The following is a 23,518-nucleotide window of genomic DNA, read 5'->3' on the forward strand; positions in this document are numbered from 1 at the left end:
CTCTCGGAGAAGGATTTCTCAGCCTGAACCACCCTTTTGGCTCTAGTCAGGGGTGTGTCTCACCTGGATTTCCCAGAAGTTGTGGACGCAGCTACGCTTTGTTAGCGCTGCTCACAGAGGTCACTGAGGAACAAGGAGGAAGGGAGGCAAATTAGACAGAACACTGGGTTTTAAAAACAGTGTTGCCAACTCTTCTGATTTTAAGGTCAAACTTGTGATCGTCTTTTTCTTAAAGCCCTTGACCCTGAAATCACGTGAACAGGACGGAATCGTTCCTTAAAAAAAATCTCAGGCCTTGAGATTAGCTTGAAAACTTCAACCCTGAAGGCAGCTACCCAGAATTCCCAGCGTGTGTAAATCTCATGAGTTTGGGGGCCTAGGAACGTGTGGCGTCCCAAGGGGGGGGGCAAGGCCGCTCTCGCTGCGGAGCGGCGCCGGGGCTGCCCTCCAGGAGGCTGCAGTGTGAACGGAGCTGAGCGGCGGGGCGCAGGCTCGGGGCTCGTGCAGCCGGGCTGTGGGAGTCACTGGGCGCCGCGGGGTTCTCTAGTCCCAGGCAGCTAATGCCGGCCCGGGAGCCGAGCCGAGCCGAGCCGGGCCGGGCCGGGCCGGGCCGCCCACTAGCAACGGCAGCCGCCTGCGGGCCCCACCGCAGTAAGGGACACCGGCCCCGCGCGGGACCAGCCCGGCCCCCATGGCCCTGTTCTCCCCCCGCCCCGCCCCGCCCTCTTCCTCCTGACCTATCGGCGCAAGCCCCGACCCGCCGCGGCCACGCCCCCTCGGCACGCGGCAGGAACGTGCAGCTGAGGATTTGCCCAATGGACTCCCCGGCCAATGACGGGCGATGTGGGCGGGGCGCCGGCGCGCGCGGGCGGGTGGGGCTGGACTGGGCGTCGGGAGAAGCGGCGCGGCGGACATGGCGGCTGCGGGCTCGAGTCCGGCCGGCCTGGCTCGCTCCGTCCACTGGTTCCGCCGGGGGCTCCGGCTCCACGACAACCCGGCGCTGCAGGCCGCGCTGCGGGACGCCAGCTCCGTCCGATGCATCTACATCCTGGACCCCTGGTTCGCCGCCTCCTCCGCCGTGGGCATCAACCGCTGGCGGTAAGCGGGGGGAGCGGGCGCCGCGTGCGGCTCTCTGGGCGCCCCGGCTCGCGGGCTGCCTCCCGCCCTGGCCTCCCTTCCTCCCCGGCTCCTGAGGGGGAGATGGAGGTTCCCGGGCTGGGCGCCCCGGGCAGCGGCCCCAGGGGGCGGAGAGTCCGATGCATTAGCGAGGCGGCTGGTGCCTCCAGGAGGAGCCCCTCCCCTGCGGCACGTGTCCTGACCGTGCCCGCCAGGCTGGGCTCGGGAGGGGCTGGTAGCGCGCCCCCCCCCCCGTCCCGCCAGTCCTCCCGCTGCCGTTTGGGGAACGGTTCCCGATTTTGTTGCCCCTTCCCGGCTATGTTGAGTCTCGACTGCTGCTGCCTTTGCTAGGCTGCAGGGCCCTGGGCCCTCGTCCCCAGGCCACGGGCGTTAGGTAAGAGAGGCCTGGCTGCGTGTTTGTTCGGTCGCTGTCGTCTACTCCTCTGGGATCGGTGCGTCTGGTTGCCGGTCACCAGCCTGTCCGGGTGCCCTACACGAGTGAGCAGTGAGACGCACCTTAGCCCCCTAACATGGATGCTCGGGTCATTCTGAGATCAGAACCAGTGGAAACAGCACAGGCTTCCCTTTAACGTCGTAACATGTCGGCAAGAAGCGTGATCTGCCTCTTGCTATGTCAGTGAACGGGGGATGGTTGCGCAATGTGTTATTTAACACCTGGGCTTGAGTATGTTTTGTTGTGGGTATGTACTTCATTGCTGTAGAGACCAAGCTGTGCTTGCCTTTTACGTCATTCTACCACTTACTGCTTCCGTAGGGGAAGGCTCTTCCCAAACATTAGTGGTCCACAAACAACGTGTGCTGCAGCAGCAGAGAAGTGCACCGCCTCATGTGTTTCATCTCCATGTTTATATATTCTCCCTGATGGTAGTTAAAACAAGCAGTGGTGTGCTGACCTGTACTTGCAATAGTAGACAAGCCTTTTGTCTACTCTGAGTCAGGACGTCTCTGAATAGGAAGTGAAAAGAGGAATTCTTCACCTTAGGCACTTATGAGTTTTGTGGTGTGGTGTTTTTAAGTGCTGTCTTAGTTTTCTCTAAGTCATTGGCCATTAACTGTGTTTTGTGTGTTGACCAGTTTTGTGATCCATTCTGAAATGAGGGCAGTTGAAACAGTATATAAAGTCTACTTTTTTCACATTAATTGAAGGGCATGCCCTGTGCTCCCCACTATATAAACTACAGACCAACCTCTAAAGACTGCTTATAGTCTGAAAGAACCGGAAAAGCTTGTATCGTGCTGGGAAGCCTGCAGATGGGCGTAATCTTGTTGTTGATGTCTGGCTCAGTTTGTGAAAGGTGTTGGCATGTAATGCCAGTGCTACACCTCTTTTAATTAGAAATCCATTCCTGTTCCACTGGTCTGGAAATGCTTCAAATTTGTAGCTGGCCTTAGACCCTGCATATAGAATCCTAGATGTTAGAGATGGGAAAGACCTCTTACGTCATAGCTAGTTAATCTTCAGGGGCCAGTGCAGGATTGTTCTAATGCTTAATCTGTGAGAATCCAGGTGCCCTCAAACATCACTCAGCTGTGTTAAAAAGCAGCTGGTAAAGGACAGATCTTGGCCTTGAAAAACTGTGTGTTCTAATATTCTGTGCTCCAGTGGAGAGTAATGGTAAAAGTGTCGGCCCCAAATTAGTTCACCCTTCCATTGAAAGTAGCATTTATCACATACTTTAAAGATATGTTGCTTTAAGGATGGGGGGGAGGGAGAGAGTTTCTTGCTAAATCCTAGAACGTTTTTGAGCTATTACTTTATTTGTGTGGGTCTAGCTGATCATGCTACCCCTAAGCCTGGACTTTCAATTCTTCTAATTTTGCTCAAAACCAGTTCCATGCAGAAGTTACCTTGTTCATGTCACCAGCTCAGTTGCAGCCTTTGGAATCTCATTTCTGACCATGTGGGAAGGTGCTATGGGTTTTAGAAAAATCTCATAATATACAGAATGCCAGATTATGTAAAGCATCTGTGGCTGGTGCATGTTTCACTTTGGGGAAACTCCTTTTTTCCAGTTACTCTGTACAAGTGCCTGAAACCTCAGAGCTATATGACAGCAATAATCAACACCCTGTCTCTAGCTTTAAGCCATTGTGTGTCTGTGTGGTGTGTGTGTGTGTGTGTGTGTGTGTGTGTGCATTTATACACAAACCCTTATCCTCTTTCCCCCCCCCCCCAACCCGAGTCCTAGGGAAATATACTTTCGCTGCTTCTGGGAGGACAGGGACTAGGGGTGGACAGATTTTGGAGGGGGGGATTCTCAGTTATGGAACTGAAGGAATGTGCTGGGTATGCAATGCCTCTGCAGGGAGCAGGATTTTTAACCTAGTAGGCATCCAAGTTGTGCTCTCCTAACGTTATATAATACTGACTTTACGGTCTTGGCTGCCTGCATATTTGGACAGCTAAGCGGGGATTTACCTTAACAATGCTGCTGTGCACACAAGCAGGAGTTCTACACCAAGGCAAGAGCAGGCATAACCTAATCTTCTTTGCATCCCTTCAGAATTTGTGTCCAGTTGCAAGTTTTAATGAGAGAACAATCACTTGGTTAAAAATCCTCTGCATGCTCTTTGGAAAGTAAAAAGAATTTCTGAATGAGATGTGGGAAATTGTAGGACTAACTCATCAGTCACTCATGTTGTGCATCACCACTTAGTCTTTGAGTGGCAAGATTATTGCTAAATTCTGGCTTCTGGTAATGGTTTTTAAAAGCACTACATAGCACAACTCAAAAGTTCTAAAAGTACCAAAACAACTAGAAATGCAGAAATCCAGGTATTCAAAATTTTCTGTGAAGTTTATTCTGGCTTAACTTTAGTTTTCAGGGCTGCAATCTATCCATAAAACAGGAGCAGCCTGGGTAGAAGGGAGGATTACATTGCTGCACCAGTGACTCGCTCCTGGTCTGGGGGGACCACAGCTTTGTGTGAGACGGGTTAGTTAATCTCTGACCCATTCAATCCTTGTTTTTTTCCACTGACACAATGAATTGGGAGCAACTGTGGTGGTTCACAAAAAGAAAAGGAGTACTTGTGGCACCTTAGAGACTAACAAATTTATTAGAGCATAAGCTTTCGTGAGCTACAGCTCACTTCATCGGTGGTGGTTCAGTTTGTACTGCAGAAGTGCCTATAGGATCCAGTCAGGGCCCCATTGACCTAGGCACTATTCTTAGTGATACGGGCATCGTTCACTATGAAATGAACAGGCTGCTTGTGACCCTTTTCACATGGGCCATCAAACAACTATTGGTAGGTGAAAAGAAAAGGAGTACTTGTGGCACCTTAGAGACTAACAAATTTATTTGAGCATAAGCTTTCATGAGCTACAGCTCACTTCGTCGGATGCAATTGGTAGGTGAGACTTTGTTACTTCCAATTTAAACTGAAGTAGAAAGACTCCCTATCCCATTAATGTCCCCCACTCCAAGCTGTCTGGTCCCCTGGATCAGGGATTCCCAAACTTTTTTCCCTGAGGCCCACCAGTGCCATTGCAATAGGCACTGCAGCCCACTACTAACACTTCTTGAGGAAAATTATTAATTTTAATTATTACCTACATAAACAGTGTACATATTTCCTTTTCATTTTAGTGTAAAAAATTGTAATGATAGAAATCTCTAGCAATATGCACTGAAAGAAATGCTTCAGGATCTTTGAAACCAAACAGTTGTAGTGAAAATACAATTTTAAAAAATGTTGAGGACAAAATGTGGTGGTCAAAGGGAAAAGACAACTTTGTATAAAACTGAAAAATAAGCAACCACAATGTTAACAAATTTTTTTAAAAAGTGTGTTGATTTTAAAACAAAATAGTTGTACAACTTTGAACACTATATTTTCCATTTTTTTTAGAAATCTGAATTTTTGTGCTGTGTAAGTAAAGACCCCACCCTACTCTCTAATAGTTGGAAAATAATCAAAAATATAAGTTAAGTTATAATATAATATAACACACTAATGCAACAGGTATTCATCCGATCCGTAAAGGAGAATCCAAGCTTCGTGTGTGTGTCGTCATATGTTCTTACCACTTTATTTTTTTTGGATGGTTGATTTTGTGTAGTTGTAGATGGTCCAGGACTTTCATTTTCTTCTTCTCTAGTGCACCCATCTCATTTTCGAAAAAATAAAGTGATCCATGTCGGATTGCAATACTGTTTGCCTTTTTTTTTTTTTTTTTGAGTTGTAAATGGCAGACTGAGTATATGCTGCTAGGTTATCTTGCAATGAAATGCGCCGTTGTATTCTTGAGAATTAAACTTGACATGTTGCAGCTTCTTTTTTTAATGTGTTTTTTTCTATATTCTGTCTAACATACACAGCTCAAAACATTACATTTATATAGCTTGTACTTAAATTACACAGGTCATGTGGAGTTAAAGAATGCAGTTGTGCTGGAGGATCACCTGAAGCTGTGTCATGATCCATCTTTCGGCACCTCTGCCCTGGATAATCTATTATGAGAATACATTTTAAGTTACATAGGAATTTATTAGGAATCCCATGTTCTCCCTACAGTTACATCCCCAGAACCTCAATTCTCAATGTATGAGATTATTACACCTGATTGTTAGGCAGAAAGGTGCTGTGTAAATATATAATATTAATCGGGGACTCGGATTGCCTCTATAAAGGAGAGGTTTGTATTTTGCTTACTTTTCTGCCACTTGCATTCACTGGTGACCTATATTAGGAGTTGGACCACAGAGCTGCATCATAAGGCAGATATATTAACCCATGTTTTACTTAACTCTGTGAAACTGGTTATGTTGGAAATTACATATTGTCTTAGTGCCCATACATGTGTTATGAATTTAATACCTGCATTTATTATTAACCCCCTCAATACCTTACTGAGGTAAGTGGGGTAAGTATTATTTCCATTTTACAGATAGGGAAACCAAGAAAGAGGGGAACTGAGATGCTCAAGATAGCACAGTGAGTAAGCAGCAGAGCTGGGTGTGGAACCCTGGAACTGCTGTTCTTGAGTCCAGTGCCCCTTTCTTTAAACACCGTCTTCCTGCTTCACAGGAAATGCATAAACAAGTCACTACCACAAAGAGCTTGCAGTTTAAATGATGTACTAGATAGACAAATGAGGATCCAACAGACCCCAGCGGATCAGAGGAGGAGTGAGGAAGCTCCTGGCTTAGGCAATATAATTATTTAGCCATACACCCAGTGTCAGGCCTTGGTGTATGAAGGCTTCTTAAATGATCTGCCGCATCACCCACAAAACACTAGTGCCTGTAAAGTGGGCTTTTAGGAGTAATTTGAATGAGGTGAGGTAGATGTTTGGCAAATGAAGTTTGGAAGGAATTCCAAGTGTCATGGCATTAGGAAGCTGCTAGTGAACAAATGAAAAGTTTATTAAGGCTGGCAGCATCACAAAAAACCCATTGACTATGCAAAAGCAGAACACAGCAGAGATGTAGATGAGGAGTTGCTTTTTGTACGGGGGCCTTGAAAACAATATAAAGAAACTTGAAGTTGATATGCAGCACAGAGGGAGCAGTGAAGTAGGGTGGCTTGATTTAAATCATGATTTAGTTGACAAGCTGGGAATCTTGATTTTAAGTAACTTTAATCTTATTTTGCATTTGTTCTTAGTTTTTTTTTTTTTTTCCTTAAATTTGATTCTCATTGGCTGTTGACTTTAAAACATGTTGATTTCCTACTATGTATAGCCTTTACACTAAATTAGGTACTACTGTTTGGTAACCAGGAGTTACATTCTAGCTATGCACATTAATTTAAGGAGTTGTATAACTTACTTTTTATTCAGATTTTTATTTTTTGTCAGAAAATGGTGATTGTCATATTTCCTATTTGATTGATTTACTTGTGATTTGTATCGAGTTGGAAATTTAGAATTCAATTTAAAATGAACAAAAACAGCATTTTAAAAGTTTTATTTAACTAATAGAACAACCTTGACTGTGCTGGATATACAAGAATGAAAAGTGTATCCAATCGTGTTTTGTATTTAAAACTGGTCTATTAAACAAAGGAAGCATTCGTTATAGTTAGTGAGGTGATTTGTGAGAAACATAAGGTCAAAACACTGAGAGACCATTTTTGGCAGCAGCTTTGGGGCTGAGTCAGGGGTGAAGTTAGTATCCCAGGTAAGAAAGGAGATGCAGTGTGGACAAGTGACCTAGTTGTCAAGGTCACAGTGGAATACAAATTTATAGCACAGTTGCAGCTGTCCTAGGTACTGATGCTGCATCTCTGTCTTGGTTGTATGTTTGGCCTCTGTTACTGATGGGATAGAAATGTTTGTGTCACTTTGTGCTATGCATGGCCTGTACCTACCCAGAACTGTCATCTTTGGGGTAATCCATGGCTTTCTGTGGAACACTGCTTTGAAATAGGAGACTGGAGGAGAGAGGCCATATTATTTCACATCTAAAATCCCTCCAGCAGATGATTATTCTCTACAATATATTCTGCCAGATGCTATATTGTCTGAAGTTCTCCACATAGATATTACCAGGTCTGGGAAGTATCAGTTTGAAGGCCGCTCTAACTGCCAGATGGGTACTAAAAGCCCGGAGAGTAACTATCATAAGTAGACAGGATTACAAGAGCAAGAAGGACCTGGAGAGCTCTTGCACATCTTGCATTTGTCTGTACAGTGTTGGTGTGGTTGGTAGGGAATTGGCTGGCACAGCAGTCCCTCTGTTCTATGTCTGCCAAATGTTGGACTGAGCAGAGTTCTTGGAAGTCATATTTCCTGGCTTAACATTTAGCTCATATAGCTGAATTGAATTTTAGGTTTACTGGCTGTGTGATCTTAACACTAGTCCTTGAGCTATACTGCTAACTAGGTTTATTTCTCCTCCACAGGTTCCTACTCCAGTCCCTGGAAGACTTGGACAACAGTTTAAGAAAACTCGGCTCCTGCTTGTTTGTGGTACGAGGGCAGCCAACAGATGTCTTCCCAAGACTTTTCAAAGTAAGAGGCTAAACATGTCTTCTGACATAAGATCCCATTTTGGGATTCTCGTTTTTACTCCTTATGTCTTTGTATCCTAGTCACTGATGGTCCTCAGGTTGCTCTCCAGCCCTGTTTTATTTTAAATCCTCATGCATGATACCTTCATTTAAATAATTGATTCTAATCTTGTTCTACATTTTTGTTACTGTAGTTCTTTTCCTAGAGAGATTCAATCTTATTGGTTGGTATAACTGTTAAAATATGTTGACTTGCCAAAAAGTAGCTTTTACATGAAATTTGGGTTCTTTTGCTAACGAGGAAGATAACTATACACATTTATTTAAGCAGTAATTTAGCGTAACGTATATTTATTCAGATAAAAATAGTAAATGGCTCATACTTATTTACTATATCATTTTTATTTGGGATTTGTGTCTAGCTCAATTGGATAGAAATTGAAAATTGATGTACAAAAATGCCATTTTAAATGGTTTTATACAATATAGTTTTATTTAATATGCTGGATTTTTTTTCTTTTCAGTTTATCAAAACATGTTAAGTATTTAAAACTTCTTTATTAAACAAAGGAAGTATTAACCTGCTCTGGCTTCCATGAGTTAGCCTTTCAGAAGTTATTTAGGCAACTAAAGTTGCAGCTGTGTAACTAGTGGAATTTATAACAATGCTTAAGCAGGTTAAGTGCCTGACTCCCATTGAAAGGAGCCGGAATTAAGTGCCTAACATTCTTAGGTGCTTTGTAAATCCTACTAGGCACCTAACTACTTTTAAAAATCTGGCCTCATGTCCATCATGTTTTTTTAATTAGTAGATCTCCTCCTCTCCCACTTGTTTTATCTTTATTGATTGGAAAAAGAAAACAAGCATTCCTGCTTTCTCAACTCTGAATTGGTATCTCAGCTTTGAATGAGCTAGTCCAAATGAGAAAATAGTTTCTCTGCACCTGCTAACTAAATTGAGACCAAAAGTCATTAAGGTAAAAGCTTTTCTGCACAACAGTAACTAAAACTACTTATGTGTGGAAAAGTGTAAAGAGCAGCTTTTGTTCTGTAGTAAAGACTGAAAATAATGTAGATAATGTAATAAATGATATTGTGACATATTTATATAACCTGAGTGGACTTCAGAAGTTAAAGATGTTCCCCATGCTTCTATATATAATTTAAAAAGCAGCATCTTTAATTCATTAAAATTTGAGGACCTTTTGATGCAGCATTTTTTAGTTATACGATTTTAATAGATTATAATAAATTTAGGCCTTGACATAGGTGGTTGTAATCTCATAGTTTAAACAGGCTTTTTTAAAGAAAAATGTATTAATTTTAAATAAAAAATCATTGATTTGTATCCACCCTGCTTCTTAAAGCTTGCCATAGATGATGAGGATAGGGGAAGAATATGCAGTTCAAGTGAGTCTGAATGAACTTTGTCAGGGCACAGTAAGCAGTCATAGCTGTCCACTTGGCAAGAGAGGCAGGGGGAATCAGATTACCAGGTCAGAAGGTATGTTGCTATTCTTTCTTGAACTGTTTTAGCACATTACAAAAATATCCTCTGTACTGCTTTTAGCCTTTCCTGAATTCAGGTTATTTTTATCTAGTAGGCTGCAAATAAATTCTGGCTATTTACAGTCCATGTCCTCTCCTTATTTTAGTTAAAGACTAAATATAATTCCAGGATTATTAAAAATAAAGGAAACCTACTGACTTGTTTCATGGAACTCAGCCAGTTGCTTTATATTTTAAATTTAAAGAACAGTAGTTGTAATTGACTTGCCCAAAGAGGAGTCAGCTTAAACTTCACTGTAGCCCAAGGCTCCTAAGTAGTTAGCTTTGGTTGTTAGACACTGTCAGGTATTTTAGGCATAAAATACTGCATATGAATAGAAATGTTCATGAAGCTTTTTAAACTTGAGCTTAAACGTTTTGTTGGGATTTAGATCTTTTTCTGTAGAACTAGTGTCCCAAACAGTGTAGTACTGAGCTGGCATATAATAGAGACATATGATTACATTTGGTTTCTTTGAGGGGTGTTCTAGATGGTCTTAGAATTAGAGATTGTCTAGTGGTGTGTTTTTGTAAGGGTAAGCAGAGCATGGGGTGAATGCCTGTTATTTATAAATAGTGCAAATGACAAGCGCTGGGGTAGAAAGGAAGATGCAGTGGGTTTAGAAAGAGGGCAGGTGAAGCTTGCAGAGCATACTCTTGAGCCTTGTCTGCAATAGCAGACTTCATACCTGTAATTTATTTCAAGCATGCAGCTCCAACAGCGGTAGCAACCAAGGAAGCAGTATAAACAGGGCTCGAATGTTCATGCCATGTTGTCTAATGCTACTCAGAGCAGGGCTAGATGGCACAATAGTAATGCAACAGCAGTGTCTATTCTACTGCTGGTAGAGATGCACTTGTGGAGAAATAGGCTACAAAGGATGTTTGCTTCAATGGGAGATGACATGTGCAGCTTGCTCGGCTGCTTTGTCACTACCACAAGGTATTTTTTAAAAAAAAAAAAAAATCCCCTCTTTCCTCTTAACCAGTCATTTGGAGTTTGACTTTCTGCACTGAACCAAACTCTGTGGTCACTGCCCCACCCTGTGATGGGTCACAGTTCATTAAAAGCCCCCACTGTGCTTGTGTGCTGTAGAGTGCTAACAGTCTGTAGTTTATTTTGTATGTGTGGATTTGGCTTCAGTCTGTACCATATTTAGAAACCAAAGATAGTGATTGATTGCATGTACTTAAATTGTCTTCTGGAGTTCAATATTTTGGGGAAAATAGTCCTGCCAGGCATTCAAGGCAGAAAAATGGCTTGTGGTGACTTTTATAGAAATACTGTGTAATATAAATCTTAAATGCTTCCTTGCCACTCACTAATATGGAGGATGAAAACTGCATTTGAAATTTCTAACTTAATTTTTGTGTATTTTGAAATTTATCAGACAGTTTCTTGGTTTCTAGTCATTTATGTTCTGTTGCCTTTTACTAGCCTGATGCCATGGTTTTCAGCTTTCCAACACTATAAAGAAATATCTGAATTTTGAGAGGTTTTTAACTCGTATCATGATAAAATGTGGTCCCTCCTTCTCTATGCATACATATTCTTTTAAACCAAACCTGTATTTTGTGTGTGACCCAGTGGCATTGTCCCTTGTTAATCTATCATATAATTAAAACTAATATGACAAATCAAATTCCAGTATGGGGAGAGGACTGGCTTTGAAAGGCATCTAAACACTTGAGTAGTAGGTTTTGTTAATGCTGTACTTCCTAGTTTGGAGAAAGGCAAATGATAGCGAAGCAATGTGAAGCTGGAAGGGGTGGATATTGGCTTTGAAATATTCTGCCCCATTGCATATCTAAGACTGGTTTTTATAATGTTATCCCTGAAAACCTGCTTTTGCCTCTTTTTTTTGATGAGGACTGACTTCAGAATTGAGTTTCCAGGGGGAGTGGGAAACATGGGAGACAAGTGGAGAGTTGTTTCCTGCTATGAACTTTCCCAGTACCACCCCCCCACCTCAGCATCATTGTGTCTCTGTAATTTATGCAAAATGGCAAAACTTCTGCTGTCGCATTTTGCTTGTGTTACTGGCTGCGCTAAACCCTCAGCTCCTGTTCAGGAAAAGGCAAAGTCTCCCGCACAGCTATTCAAAGGAGACTGGGCCTCTGGGGGTAGTGGGAAGAGGGTGTCCCATGCCTTTTCAATTGGAAAATGTGACCCCATGTTAATTGTCACTTCCTATTTGTGACTTTTTAAAGCTCCCCCCCAATCCCCCCATGGTTCTCTGGCTGTGCTCAGCAGAGTGTTTGCTGCAGCCCATAGATGTGGTTAGCTCTGTGTTTGGCAGTGACTTCAGGAGTGTCACTGTGGAAACCATTAACTCCCTTCTCATAGCACTCATTTGCTGAGAAAACTAGGCCATGGATTTAGAGAGCAAATTATGTTCTGCAAAGGGCTGAAAGAGACAGCGCAGCTGCCCAGCTCTTCTCAGGCCTGTTTGTTTCAGAACCAAGTCCATGTAGTCTATAATGTGTTCTAGAGGTGTATTGTCTAATATCTTGCCAGGTTCGTAGCTTGGATAAGGCAAAAGCAGTATCGCTATTTGGAGGATGAATGCCCCAAGTCTGGATTCCAGCATCTTCCTGTACAAAATCACTTTGCAAAGTGCTGCTGGTTGCTTGACAGTCATGCCGACAGAGTGGCCAAATTCAAGTGACATTGTTGACTGAGAAGCAACTGGGACAAATTTGAGTGGCATTGCAACCTGGCACACACTGTGGCAGTGCCACTCAAATTTGAGCCGGCAGCATTTCAATCCTTGGACCTCCACTGAAAGTTACCCCTTCCATTGAAATCTGAAATGGCACCCCTGCTGATCTGTAGCAAAGTCTCCTTCAAATGCTGCCTTCCTTCAATCCACACCCATTCTTTCAGGCCCCACCTCTGGTGCAATATAGTACTGCAGCTGGCAGAGATCAGCAACTTCAGGCACCAGGAGCTGCTGCCTGGCCTAGCACCTGCAACTCCAAAAGCGAAAGAGTGAGAATCTCTAGGAAGGAGGGTAGAGGAGAAGGGACTTCCCCCAGAGGGGATGTCTGAGGTCTGTCCTGTATTTTTGAAATACAAAGTTGACAGCCATACTAGTGTTCTCCTTAGGGTCATTCCTTATTCTGGTTTCCTCTCTTCCTCACTTCTGGCTTCCAGGGTTGGACAGAAGTTCTCTTATGTGGTGGCCTTAAATGGATCTTGGAAAACTTTACTTCAGAACCTACATTTTTGGCTTAAACTTCTTGATAGTTTCTCTGTATAAATACGTAAGTTATAAGCAATTTGCATTGAAAATTTCCCCTGCACTTTGTAGCCCTAATATTTCAACATTGGAGTGGTGTCAGAGAACTGGGAAATGAACTATGCCATTACAGTCTTACTGGCAGTGCAGACAAAGGGAAAATATGTATTGGGGGAGGAGGGAGGAATGAGGTTCTTAAAGTTCTGCAATCTTGGAGTTCAGTAACATGGATGAGCGTTAGTATAATGCTAAGATTCTTACCCTGATCTTTCATAGTGGTGATAAAACAGAATACGCCACTGATTCTCTATTCCATGTCTGTTGTTACCACATCTGTCCACAGGGTTCCCTCCATGGTTTCTCTCATCATGTCCTAGTTTCCTGTAAAGCAAAAGATTCCAGGACTTCATTGGCATCACCGTAAGGAACCTTTGTCACTCTCTTCAGTGATCATGCTAGCTGCTGGGAGGTCTGGTATCTGTAATGACAACTTTGTTTTGTGTTCTTCACAGGAATGGGGAGTGACCCGTCTCACCTTTGAGTACGACTCCGAACCATTTGGGAAGGAGAGAGATGCAGCTATCATCAAACTAGCCAAGGAAGCTGGCGTGGAGGTGGTAATAGAAAACTCTCACACTCTCTATGACCTGGACAGGTAAGAGGTAGAGGAGAGGCTGTTATACTGCTTAGACAGGGCTGATACTGTGCTGTCTGAGGAGGACTGTAGGAAAGTTCTAGTCTGGGGAAGGTTTCAGTCTCCTGATCCACATAATTTGGCAATTATTTAAAGCATGATTTGCATGTGAGTGCAGATGGGGGGTTGTAGGGATTATATTTCACTGAGCATCTCAAAGTGCTGATGGTGATGAGAATGTTGGAATAGATGTTGCCTCAGTCCCATTAAACTGTTTTCTTCTGTGGTCATTGAGTAGTTCTGATGTGTCCTGCTCTCTGCAGCCCTGCCTATGATGCTCCCTTATTGTGCCCTTTCTGACTGAAAAGCCTGAGATAGGTTACCTTTCAGATAAGTTTCCGTTAATACTTAGAAATTGAAGGCTTTTCGTTTCTTTGGGCTGGCCTGCACAAACTCACCAAGCAGTAATTGATTGTAGAAAAATAATCATGTTCAGCATAAATGGTGTAACCCATTTTTAGAACTGACAATCCCCAGTGAACACTAACTACGGTCAGATTGATGAATTCAAATTGAAAAGACAACAGCTTAGATGTTGGCTCAGTGTGGCTCAAGTCCTTGTCTCACAATTGCTCTGTCTGACAGCTCCCTTCTGTTTGATGGCAGGTCATTTTCTTCCTCCAATTGGGTCTCACAGCTTTCTGTTCTGTGGGATCTAAATCCTTCAGAATCCAGACTTGCTGATGGCCATTGTGAGAGTTTCTCCCTAATTCCAGGCCAGGCAGGTCTGGCCTTAAAATAAATAATTAAAAAAAAAATCTATAAAGTGATCTGTTAGGGAGCATTATGATCTTGTTTGACCCCCTGTTATAGCACAGGCCATAAATTTTAACCTGGCAGCTCCTGCATCAAACAAATAACAAGTGGCTGAGCTAGAATATTCCACTGAATGCATCCGATGAAGTGAGCTGTAGCTCACAAAAGCTTATGCTCAAATAAATTTGTTAGTCTCTGAGGTGCTACAAGTACTCCTTTTCTTTTTGCAAATACAGACTAACACGGCTGCTACTCTGAAACCTGAGCTAGAGTAGATGTTTTTTTTTTTTTTTTTTAAGACATAATCTTGATTTGAGGACAACAAGTGATGGAGAATTTCACATCCCTGGCAACATATTATAACCCTCAATGTCAAAATTGCATTTCTATTCCAATTTGAATTTTTCTGACTTGAGCTTTCAGCCTTTGGAGTTTAAGCCTGCCTGCTTGATTAAAGCCCTCTGGTATCAGATACCTTCTTCCTATGTAGATACTTACAGCTTGATCAAGGCACCTCTTAACCTTTGATATTCTTATATAATGTTTGCCTTGGTGCTGTGTGGAGGAATTGAATAGTCTGTCCTTTGTACATTGTCTGTACATTGCAGTTACTTTACAGTTTCCTCTCTGAACCTGAAGTGAGGGTCCCATTGTACTAGGCACTGTACATATAAATAATGCACAGTCCATACCTTAGAGCTCATCCAGTATTTGTATCACAGTAGTTTAATAAATTGACATGGGGAGACTGAACAGTAGACAGGTTCATTTGCTCAAACTAGCTATCACAGTTCTCCAAGCAGTCACAGATGGATTGCCAACCTATCCAAACTTGTGTTGCCAGTTGAGCAGCATGATCCTCAAGTGTTGGCTGAGGACATTCTCACAAACAGGAAATGCGTGAACATGTGCTTTTCCATCATACACAAGAAGGTTTCCTATGTGCAAGCCATCCAGTGGAATGATGCCACTGAAGAAGGTTAACCCAGCAAAATGGCTTTTGTGGGTGATTGACTCAGAATCGAAGTCTATGGGGCTGTAAAAAGAGATCTGGGAAAGCCCTTGCATGGGCTACAACAAACAACTTATGATAACCCACTCACCGAACTATCATAAATGTGCTTCTTCAGGCCTGGATTGCCCTCCTCCCTGAGGCAAAGTAGCACTGTGAACAAGGGACTGTGCAAGACACTAATAGCCTCTGGAGGCCCCAACCATTGTGCTAGGTGCTGTAAAAATATATCAAGATGACATCCATGCCCCATTTCTTAGGAAGGCTTCTGTTCCTAAGCCTGCCCCCAGTAACTTGCTTGGCTGGGAGATGAGAAGGCACAGAAGGTTTTCATCTTTCATCATAAAAGCCACAGTTTGGTCCAAATTGCAGTTTCTGGTTAAGGCAGACCCTGTGACTAGAGGATTGCTACTGTCATGATTAAAGTGTATTGCCAGAGCTGTGGGTGGGAATCCTAGGACTGGATAGTAGTGGAGACTGCAGACTGAGTACAACGGCACATATATGAAAGAGGACTGGGTAGTGTGATAAGGCATGGCTGAGGTACCTCTGTAGAGCAGGAGTTGAAGAGGGGAAACTTGCACAGCACTATCGGATTGTCACGCTCAGGAGTACTAAACTGTACTCTGGCACAAACCTGTTGAAGGAGCAGTTGCTGTACTTGTAACTGGGAGCATGAAGCCTTGACATCAGTGATGTAGATGTACTGGGAAGCTTCTTACAACATATTGGAGGGACAGGTGTGAAGGTTTCAGGGTTCTTTCTCTCCTGCCTCTTTCCAGTATGGAGTTCCAGGGGCAAGTGGCAAAGTGCAAAAAATGGGGAAGACTGTAGGGGATAAGGGTGGAAGTTTCTGAATTACTTTTTGAAGAGTGCAGGGAAGCAAACAGCTTCTTTCAAGCTGCATAGGGCTTGTTTGGGTGACTTTGCTTATACCAGCAAAAGCTTCCTCCTTTTCGGCATTTCCTACCCTGTATCTTACCTTTCTTTATCTACATGAAGAAATGAGGTGGGAGTCTCTGTTGAAAATCTTTCTTTAACATGACCATGCTCTGTCTTTAAAAGGCTCCGTGTCCCTCCCAGTATGCACGAGAGGTCGTGGCATTTATGACCTAGATCCCAGCAGCAGCAGCAGCTATGATAGATTTATTAGGGAGCAGCCTCCTTCCTTCTGGCTGTTGTATAGAGCTGGGAAGACTTGTCACACAGTATCACATGTGACCAGCTGCTCTGTGAAGGCCCCAGGCTAGCATGGAGCTCCTCCCCTCTACATGTGTAGCTGATGGGGCGGAGGGGGAGGCAGGGAGGCACGTGGCATATCCTGAAACACTAGGCTCCAAGCTCACTCCTTGCATAAGTTGTTGACTGTCTGGATGGGGAGAGGTGGAGCTGCTGCAAGTGCTCTTGTAGGAGTGCTGGCTCGGCTGTTTCAGCTTTACATAAAGCTGGCACTGTGAACTCTCCCTATTTTCCTGTTAACTCTTCTGCTCCTGGCAGCGTGCTGGGGACAGTGCTGAGGAAAAATGCTCCTGTTTCTACTCATGGAGATTCTGCCAAGTGGTCTTCTCCAAATTCTCTTTAGCTCGGGGAAGGGAGACAGCTATTCTGGGAAGCATCACATTTTATTCCCCAGTAGAGACTTGGGCAGGTTGTGAGCACTTAGGAAGATAGAAGGGAGCTGTGGCTACCTTGCAGCCTGTGCTCTTGGTTTGAGCTGAAATGGGTTAGATCACTAAAAAGTAAATGGCATAATGAATATCCGACAGATGGGGTGGAGGAGGAATGGGGATAGTTCTACTCCCAGGAAAGGAGAGGAGTGAGGCACACTTGGATTTCTCCCCTCTGAGGGGGTAGAGGAGGGGAGAGCGACAGATGGATTGAGATTTGTGGTTTTTTTTTTTTTGTTTGTTTTCTTGTTTTTAAGTGTGGAGGAAACAGGAACAAGCACAGGCTGGGATTTCTCTAGTGCAGGGTGGGGGCTGGATGCAGGCTGGGATTTCTCAAAGATGGGTGGGGAGCACATGAAATAATGGAAGCTTGGATTTTTCTGATCTAGAGAGTGAGGGGTGGGACAAATAAACTAGTATTTGTCATCTGGGGGAGCAATAGAAAAGAGGGTGACTGTTGTAGGTTGGGTTTCTCACTTTGGGTGGGGGCACAGATTGTCTCAGGCTTGGGTTTTTCTGGAAGCAGGCCATGGCATGGGGACTGGTGTAGACTGAGATGTCTTTTCCTAGAAATGGGGTTAGCCTGGAGTTTCTTTAATACCTTGCTGAGGGGACAGATCCAAATGGAGGAGGGTGAATCTGTCGGATTTCTCTATCCAGAGAAAGGAATATCCGAGTCCAAGGGGGCTGGTGTTTGAGTGCTCTTCCCCACCTCTCCCATGAGAATAAAGTTGTTTTCCAACTCTTGTCTCCTGGGCCTGTGTGTCTAGAATAATCGAGCTGAATGGCCACAAACCACCTCTCACATACAAGCGTTTCCAGACCATCATTAGCCGCATGGAGCTTCCCAAGAAGCCAGTGAACAGCATAACAAGCCAGCAGATGGAGAAGTGCAAGTCGGAGATCCAGGAGAATCATGACGACACATATGGAGTTCCATCTCTGGAGGAGCTGGGTATGTGTCTAGGGCTGAGGGGGCTTAACTGTCAACCAAACACGCTCTATTAGAATGTTTTCTGCTGGCAGGAATGCTTCTGAAATGGTTTCACTATTTTCATCTGATCTGGGCAGGCTACAGCCTTGGGAGCAGCACACTCAGTGAGTCATGGTATTTGGGAAAATGAGCCACTGATTGTCCATCTGTCTGTTATGCTTGATTCTAGTGCAAATTCCCCTCCTTCCTTCCCACATCTCAGGTGTGAGCTGCCATTCTTTGCCTGCTTTTTCGGCCCTGTGGCCTCACAGTGCTGCTCAGTCCTGACCCACTGCATTCTCTGCTATTCTGGTCCCTGACAGGCTGCTTGTGACAGATCTGGGAGTGTTAATCAAGCTAAGCTGAGACTATTACACTTGCTGCTCTGTGACTAAAAAGGATTAATTTGGAGACTCACAGAGACAAAATTTTTGTTGAAACTGGTACCATCCACCCTTAGGTACCCATTGGTGTTGAGGGAATCAGGGTTTGTTTCCAAGCTGTGTAAGTGCTTGGATTTGATTTGAAGGAGGAAAATTGATGGTAGAGAGGGGAGGGAGAAAATATGTATGAATAGTTCCTGTCAGACCATCTGGAGTAGTTCACAAGCATGCGTGCCAACCTCAGGACAGACTTTCAAGAAGCAGGGCACTCACTCAAATTGGTTGAGAGTTATGTACTTAAATTTCACCAGCCAAGCAACAAGTGTGATCTCCTCAAGCATTATAGCAGCTTAACCATGAAGTCAGTCTTCTTAAGTACTGTCTATCCTGCCATCCAGGCAAACTTGCCTTTGTGATAGATGATCCTTTACACCAAAAATAACAGTATTCAAGTTACTCCCAGGCCTAAAGGTCCAGTCACTTATCTCAGGTCAGTTACATCTTAGATCTCACACCAGTGACAACACTTGTAGCCAATCCTATAATTTATTAACTAAGAAAAAGGAATGGGTTATTTACACAGTTAAAGTAGGTAAACCTATACACACACGAGTTTCAGGAGTCACAAGTGGCTCTTTGCAGCACATGGTATTAAAACACTGATTTAATTATTAACCAATCAGGGTGCTTTTATTATGTTAATTGTAATTGACAAAATAATACTTGGTCAGTCATTTTGCTGTGAGAATAATTTTTAATATATAGTAAAAAATAATGAATTTACACTATTGTGGCTCTTTTGCATAATGTTAATCTCAAATTTGGCTCCTGAACCACTGACATCAGAGGTATCACTGAGTTAATCTTAGATTCCAAAAGGTGATAGAAATGCTATGATATGTAAGCTTTTTATGTCCTCTAAAGCTAACCCAAGCCTAGTAGCTTGGGGATCCCTTGCTTATGCTTGGAAATATTTCCCTCTCCAAATTTGAAGCAGCATAATGATCCTGTTCCTTCTGGTCAGAGATTTGTATTCTCTTCCCTCAGAGCCCAAACTGATGAGACTGTTTGTGCCATCTCCTCTTCGTAGGCTGGGGTGGTGGTGGGAAGAAAGTCTTTGTCCTTTGTTTCAAATGGCTCATTTGGTTTCAGTGCGCCTTATGTGCAGGCCCAGCACTTTACATTAATTAATGCTTCTTTCCTGTCTCTTGTGTTACACAGTAAGAGGTTTACAATGAAAACACTCAATATAACTTTATACCAAGGGGTACAGATGTTGTAAGTCAGATCAGTACATGCAACATCCTATAAACATTTCATCAAGTCTAACCACTAAACACATTCTTATAAACTTAACATCTATTTTAACAATGCTAATGCTCAGGTAAGCCAGGCTGGTTTCTAGCTATGAATTTCAGTGTTCAGTGAGGCCTAGTGGCATGAGCTGCCACCTAGTCTGCCAGCTTCACAGTTCCATGCTTGTCAGCTTAAGTCTCATCAGCTGCTGATGGCTCTACTCAAAAAAGAATGTTCAAGGCAGAGCGTATGCACAAATCCACACCCCAGTTCAAGGATCTGAACCTAGACTTAAGCAAAGGGCAAGGTTATTGATGACCTTTGGAGTATTGTTCATATGTAGATAACAGTGCAGCTGTCAGCCTTCCAGTAGTATCTGGGTACTGTGGGACACTGCCTCAGTAGGCTGGGAAGGGGAGGGCTGTGTGAAAAGTTGGTAGGACTCGGCAGAAGCCCTTATGTATGAAAATAATGGGGGATTTGGCTCTTGAGGATAGTCTCAGATCAAAATGAAGAATGTATCTGAACTCCCCTATGGTTTTGTAAACAGGGAGCTGCATAGGAAAACTGCATTGCTGCTGCCCATATTGTACTTTTTCTGGGAATTAATATGATGTAGGTGCTCAGTGCTGTTTAGTCCAGTATCTTCACTAGTACCAGATTGAGAAACTAAGAGTCTCCCTTGACTTGTTGACTGTGATGTGATACTTCCGGGTTGGCTGGAAGATATTTCATAGATTAGCAAATCTGAGAGGGCAGAGGTGCCTGTTGTGATAATTGGGCCTCCAGATGTACCCTAATTGTGAACTCAACTGTAAAAAGTGTAAGTGTAAGATCATAAGATGTCACACTAACATATAACAAATGTTGGTCGGAAAAGGTCCAAAAGCGAGACAGACTGAATTAGTCCAAACAAAAAGGCCTACTGATACAACTCAAGAACTGTGCCAAGATCATGCTTGGTATATAAGAAAAAGTGTGGAACCAGAAAACTAATAATCCAAAATTAGTATATTGGCTATTGGGCCTAACTGGTGGACTAAACAATGAGGGGGTGGGCTGTTCCACCCATCACTCATTCTTTAGGAACCCAAAAAGGAGACTTTGGGAAGGAAAGTGGCTACTGGAGCGTGTTTCATCATCATAGTTGCTACTCCCACCTGGGCATTGTGATCCTGAGAGATGTCCTGATGAGGGAGGGACCCAGATGACACAGCCACTTCCTCCAGCTGAATCCCAAACACTAGCCGGGGTGTGAGACTTTGTCTCCACCACACTCCCCCATCTGTCCTTTTCCTTCCCTACCTTTTCTTCTTTATCGCTCTCCTTCATCCTTCTCTCTTACAAGAGTCTGGCTTAGCCAGCGAAGACTGTATTTTATAATGCTGCTGTAAGCCTGTGACCAGAAAGAGCCAGTTAAATGCTATGTCTTAAACAGCCTAGTGCTGGTACAACTTTGCCAGGTCTTGGAGTGGCTGATAAGACCGGGTGCCATATCTGTATTTTTATTGGCAGTGAGGGTGCAAGAGTCAACATAAGATATAGAAGCTGCATTTTCTGTCCTTGCTGTTCTTTTCTCTCTTGTTTTGTGTAAGTTTGTGTTTAGTCTTCTAGAAAACGGGATCTGAATTTAATAGCAGCAGCTTTGGTCCATCTCCCCAAAAGGACAGTTATTATCATCTTTAGTACAATCTAAAACGCTGTCAAACAAGGAGAGTTTTTAGAAGGAAAATCCCCCAGCTCAAGTGAACAAGGGATGTTGAAATGAAAACCTTACTCAATACATACTTTTCAAATGCTTTAGCTGTTTTTTCCTTTTTTCTCTTGTATCTTTAATAGTGTGTTTGCCATGGGGCTAAGCAGGGTGAGGTTTCTGTACAACAAATCCCTAAACTTGTTTAAAATTCTTTAATGTTGGAGAGTGACTGGGTTATGAAATCATAGAAATGTAGGGCTGGAAGGGACTTCGAGAAGTCAAGTCCAGCCCTCTGCTGTGGCAGGACCAAGTAAAGCTAGACTATCCCTGATAGGTGTTTGTCCAACCTGTTCTTAAAAACATCCAGTGATAAGGATTCCCCAGCCCCCTTGGAAGCCTAGTCCAGAGCTCAATTACCCTTATAGTTAGAAAGTTTTTCCTAATATGTAACCTAAATCTCCCTTGCTGCAGATTAAGTCCATTACTACTTGTCCTACCTTCAGTGGACATGGAGAATAATTGATCACAGTCCTCTTTTATAACAGCCCTTAACATATATGAAGACTGTTTCCTGGTCCCTACTCAGTCTCCTTTTCTCAAGGCTAAAAGTGCCCCTTCTTAACCTTTCCTCATAGGTCAGGTTTTCTATATCTCTGATCATTTTTTGTCGTTCTCCTCTAGTCTTTCCAGTTTGGGCACATCTTTCCTAAAGTATGGCACCCAGAACTGAACACAGTACTGCAGCTGAGGCCTAACCAGTGCCAAATAGAGCAGGAAAGTTACTTCCCGTGTCTTGCATATAGCACTCCTGTTACTACACCCCACAATGATATTAGCCTTTTTCACGGCAGCATCACATTGACTCGTATTCAGTTTGTGATCCACTATAATCCCAGGATCCTTTCAGCAGTACCACCACCTAGCCAATTATTTTCCAGTTTGTTCATTTGATTTTTTTCCTACCTAAGTGAAGTACTTTGCACTTGTCTTTATTGAATGTCATTTTGTTGATTTCAGGCCAATTTGTGTATTTAAAAAAAAAAAAAAGTTGCTGTGAATTCTCCTCCTGTCTTCCAAAGTGCTTGCAACCCTTCCCAGCTTGGTGGTGTCTGCAAATTTTATAAGCATACTCTCCAATCCATTATCCAAGTCATTAATGAAAACATTGAATAGTGACAGACTGCTGCGGGATCCCACTAGATATGCTCTCGCAGTTTGACAGTGAACCATTGATAACTGCTCTTCGAGTATGGTCTTTCAACCAGCTGTGAACCCACCTTATAGTAATGTAATCTAGACCATGTTTCCTTACTTCGTTTATGACAATATCTTATGGGGACTATCAAAAGTCTTACAAAAATAAAGATACATCACATCTGCTGCTTCCCTGCTATCCATTAAGCAAGTAACCTTGTCTAAGAAAGAAATTAGGTTGGTTTGGCATGATTTGTTCTTGACAACTTCATGCTACCTATTCCTTATAATGATAGTATCCTCTAGGTGCTTACAAATTGATTGTTTAGTAATTTTTTTCCAGTATCTTTCCATGTAACGAAGTTAGGCTGACTGATCTATAATTCCCCAGGTCCTCTTTGTTCCTCTTTTTAAAGACAGGTAACTATGTTTGCCCTTCTTCAGTCTTTGGGGATGTCACTCGTCCTGCAGGAGTTCTCAAAGATAATTGCTAATGGTTCTGAAATTGCTTCGGCTAGTTCCTTAAGTACCAGGATGAATTTCATCAGGTCCTGCTAACTTGAATGCATCTAACTTATCTCAATATTCTTTAACCTGTTCTTCCCTATTCTGGCTTACGTTTCTTTTCCCTTGTTGTTAATATTAATTGTGTTGTGTTCACCATTAATCTTTTTAGTGAAGACTAAAGCAAAATAGGCATTAAACTCTTCAGCTTTTTTGATGTCATCAGTTGTTTGCTCTCCTTCCCTGCTAAGTAGAGGACCTACGCTTCGTCTGTCTCTTGCTCTTTACTGTATTTAAAGAGCTTCATCTTGTTGCATTTTATGATCCTTGCTAGATTGAACTCATTTTATGCATTAGCTTTCGTAATTATGATTGTCAACACTTTCAACTGTTTGGACCCATATAATCCCTCTGAATTAATACAGCATGCCCCCTGCTGGCTGTTCTGTTTATCAT

The 23,518-nt window shown here is 43.1% G+C and overlaps 1 protein-coding gene and 1 long non-coding RNA gene across 2 annotated transcripts in view; one reads left to right on the forward strand and one right to left on the reverse strand.

The window, feature by feature from the left end:
- Positions 1-831: 831 nt before the first annotated feature.
- The window catches only part of CRY2 (cryptochrome circadian regulator 2), a 33,032-nt gene continuing 10,345 nt past the window's right edge, over positions 832-23,518 (forward strand). Inside the window, 5 exon segments of the mRNA XM_038405184.2 lie at positions 832-864; positions 866-1,098; positions 7,990-8,098; positions 13,400-13,542; positions 17,787-17,971. Coding sequence (XP_038261112.2) covers positions 832-864; positions 866-1,098; positions 7,990-8,098; positions 13,400-13,542; positions 17,787-17,971 — 703 coding nt within the window.
- Positions 5,486-16,526, reverse strand: LOC119856995. Its single transcript, XR_005293465.2, has 3 exons — positions 16,332-16,526; positions 13,149-13,268; positions 5,486-5,594 (listed from the first exon to the last, which is right to left on the reverse strand). It is a non-coding gene; the product is annotated as an uncharacterized LOC119856995 (long non-coding RNA).

Source organism: Dermochelys coriacea, chromosome 6 (genome assembly GCF_009764565.3).
Source record: "Dermochelys coriacea isolate rDerCor1 chromosome 6, rDerCor1.pri.v4, whole genome shotgun sequence".
Lineage (NCBI taxonomy): Eukaryota > Metazoa > Chordata > Testudines > Dermochelyidae > Dermochelys > Dermochelys coriacea.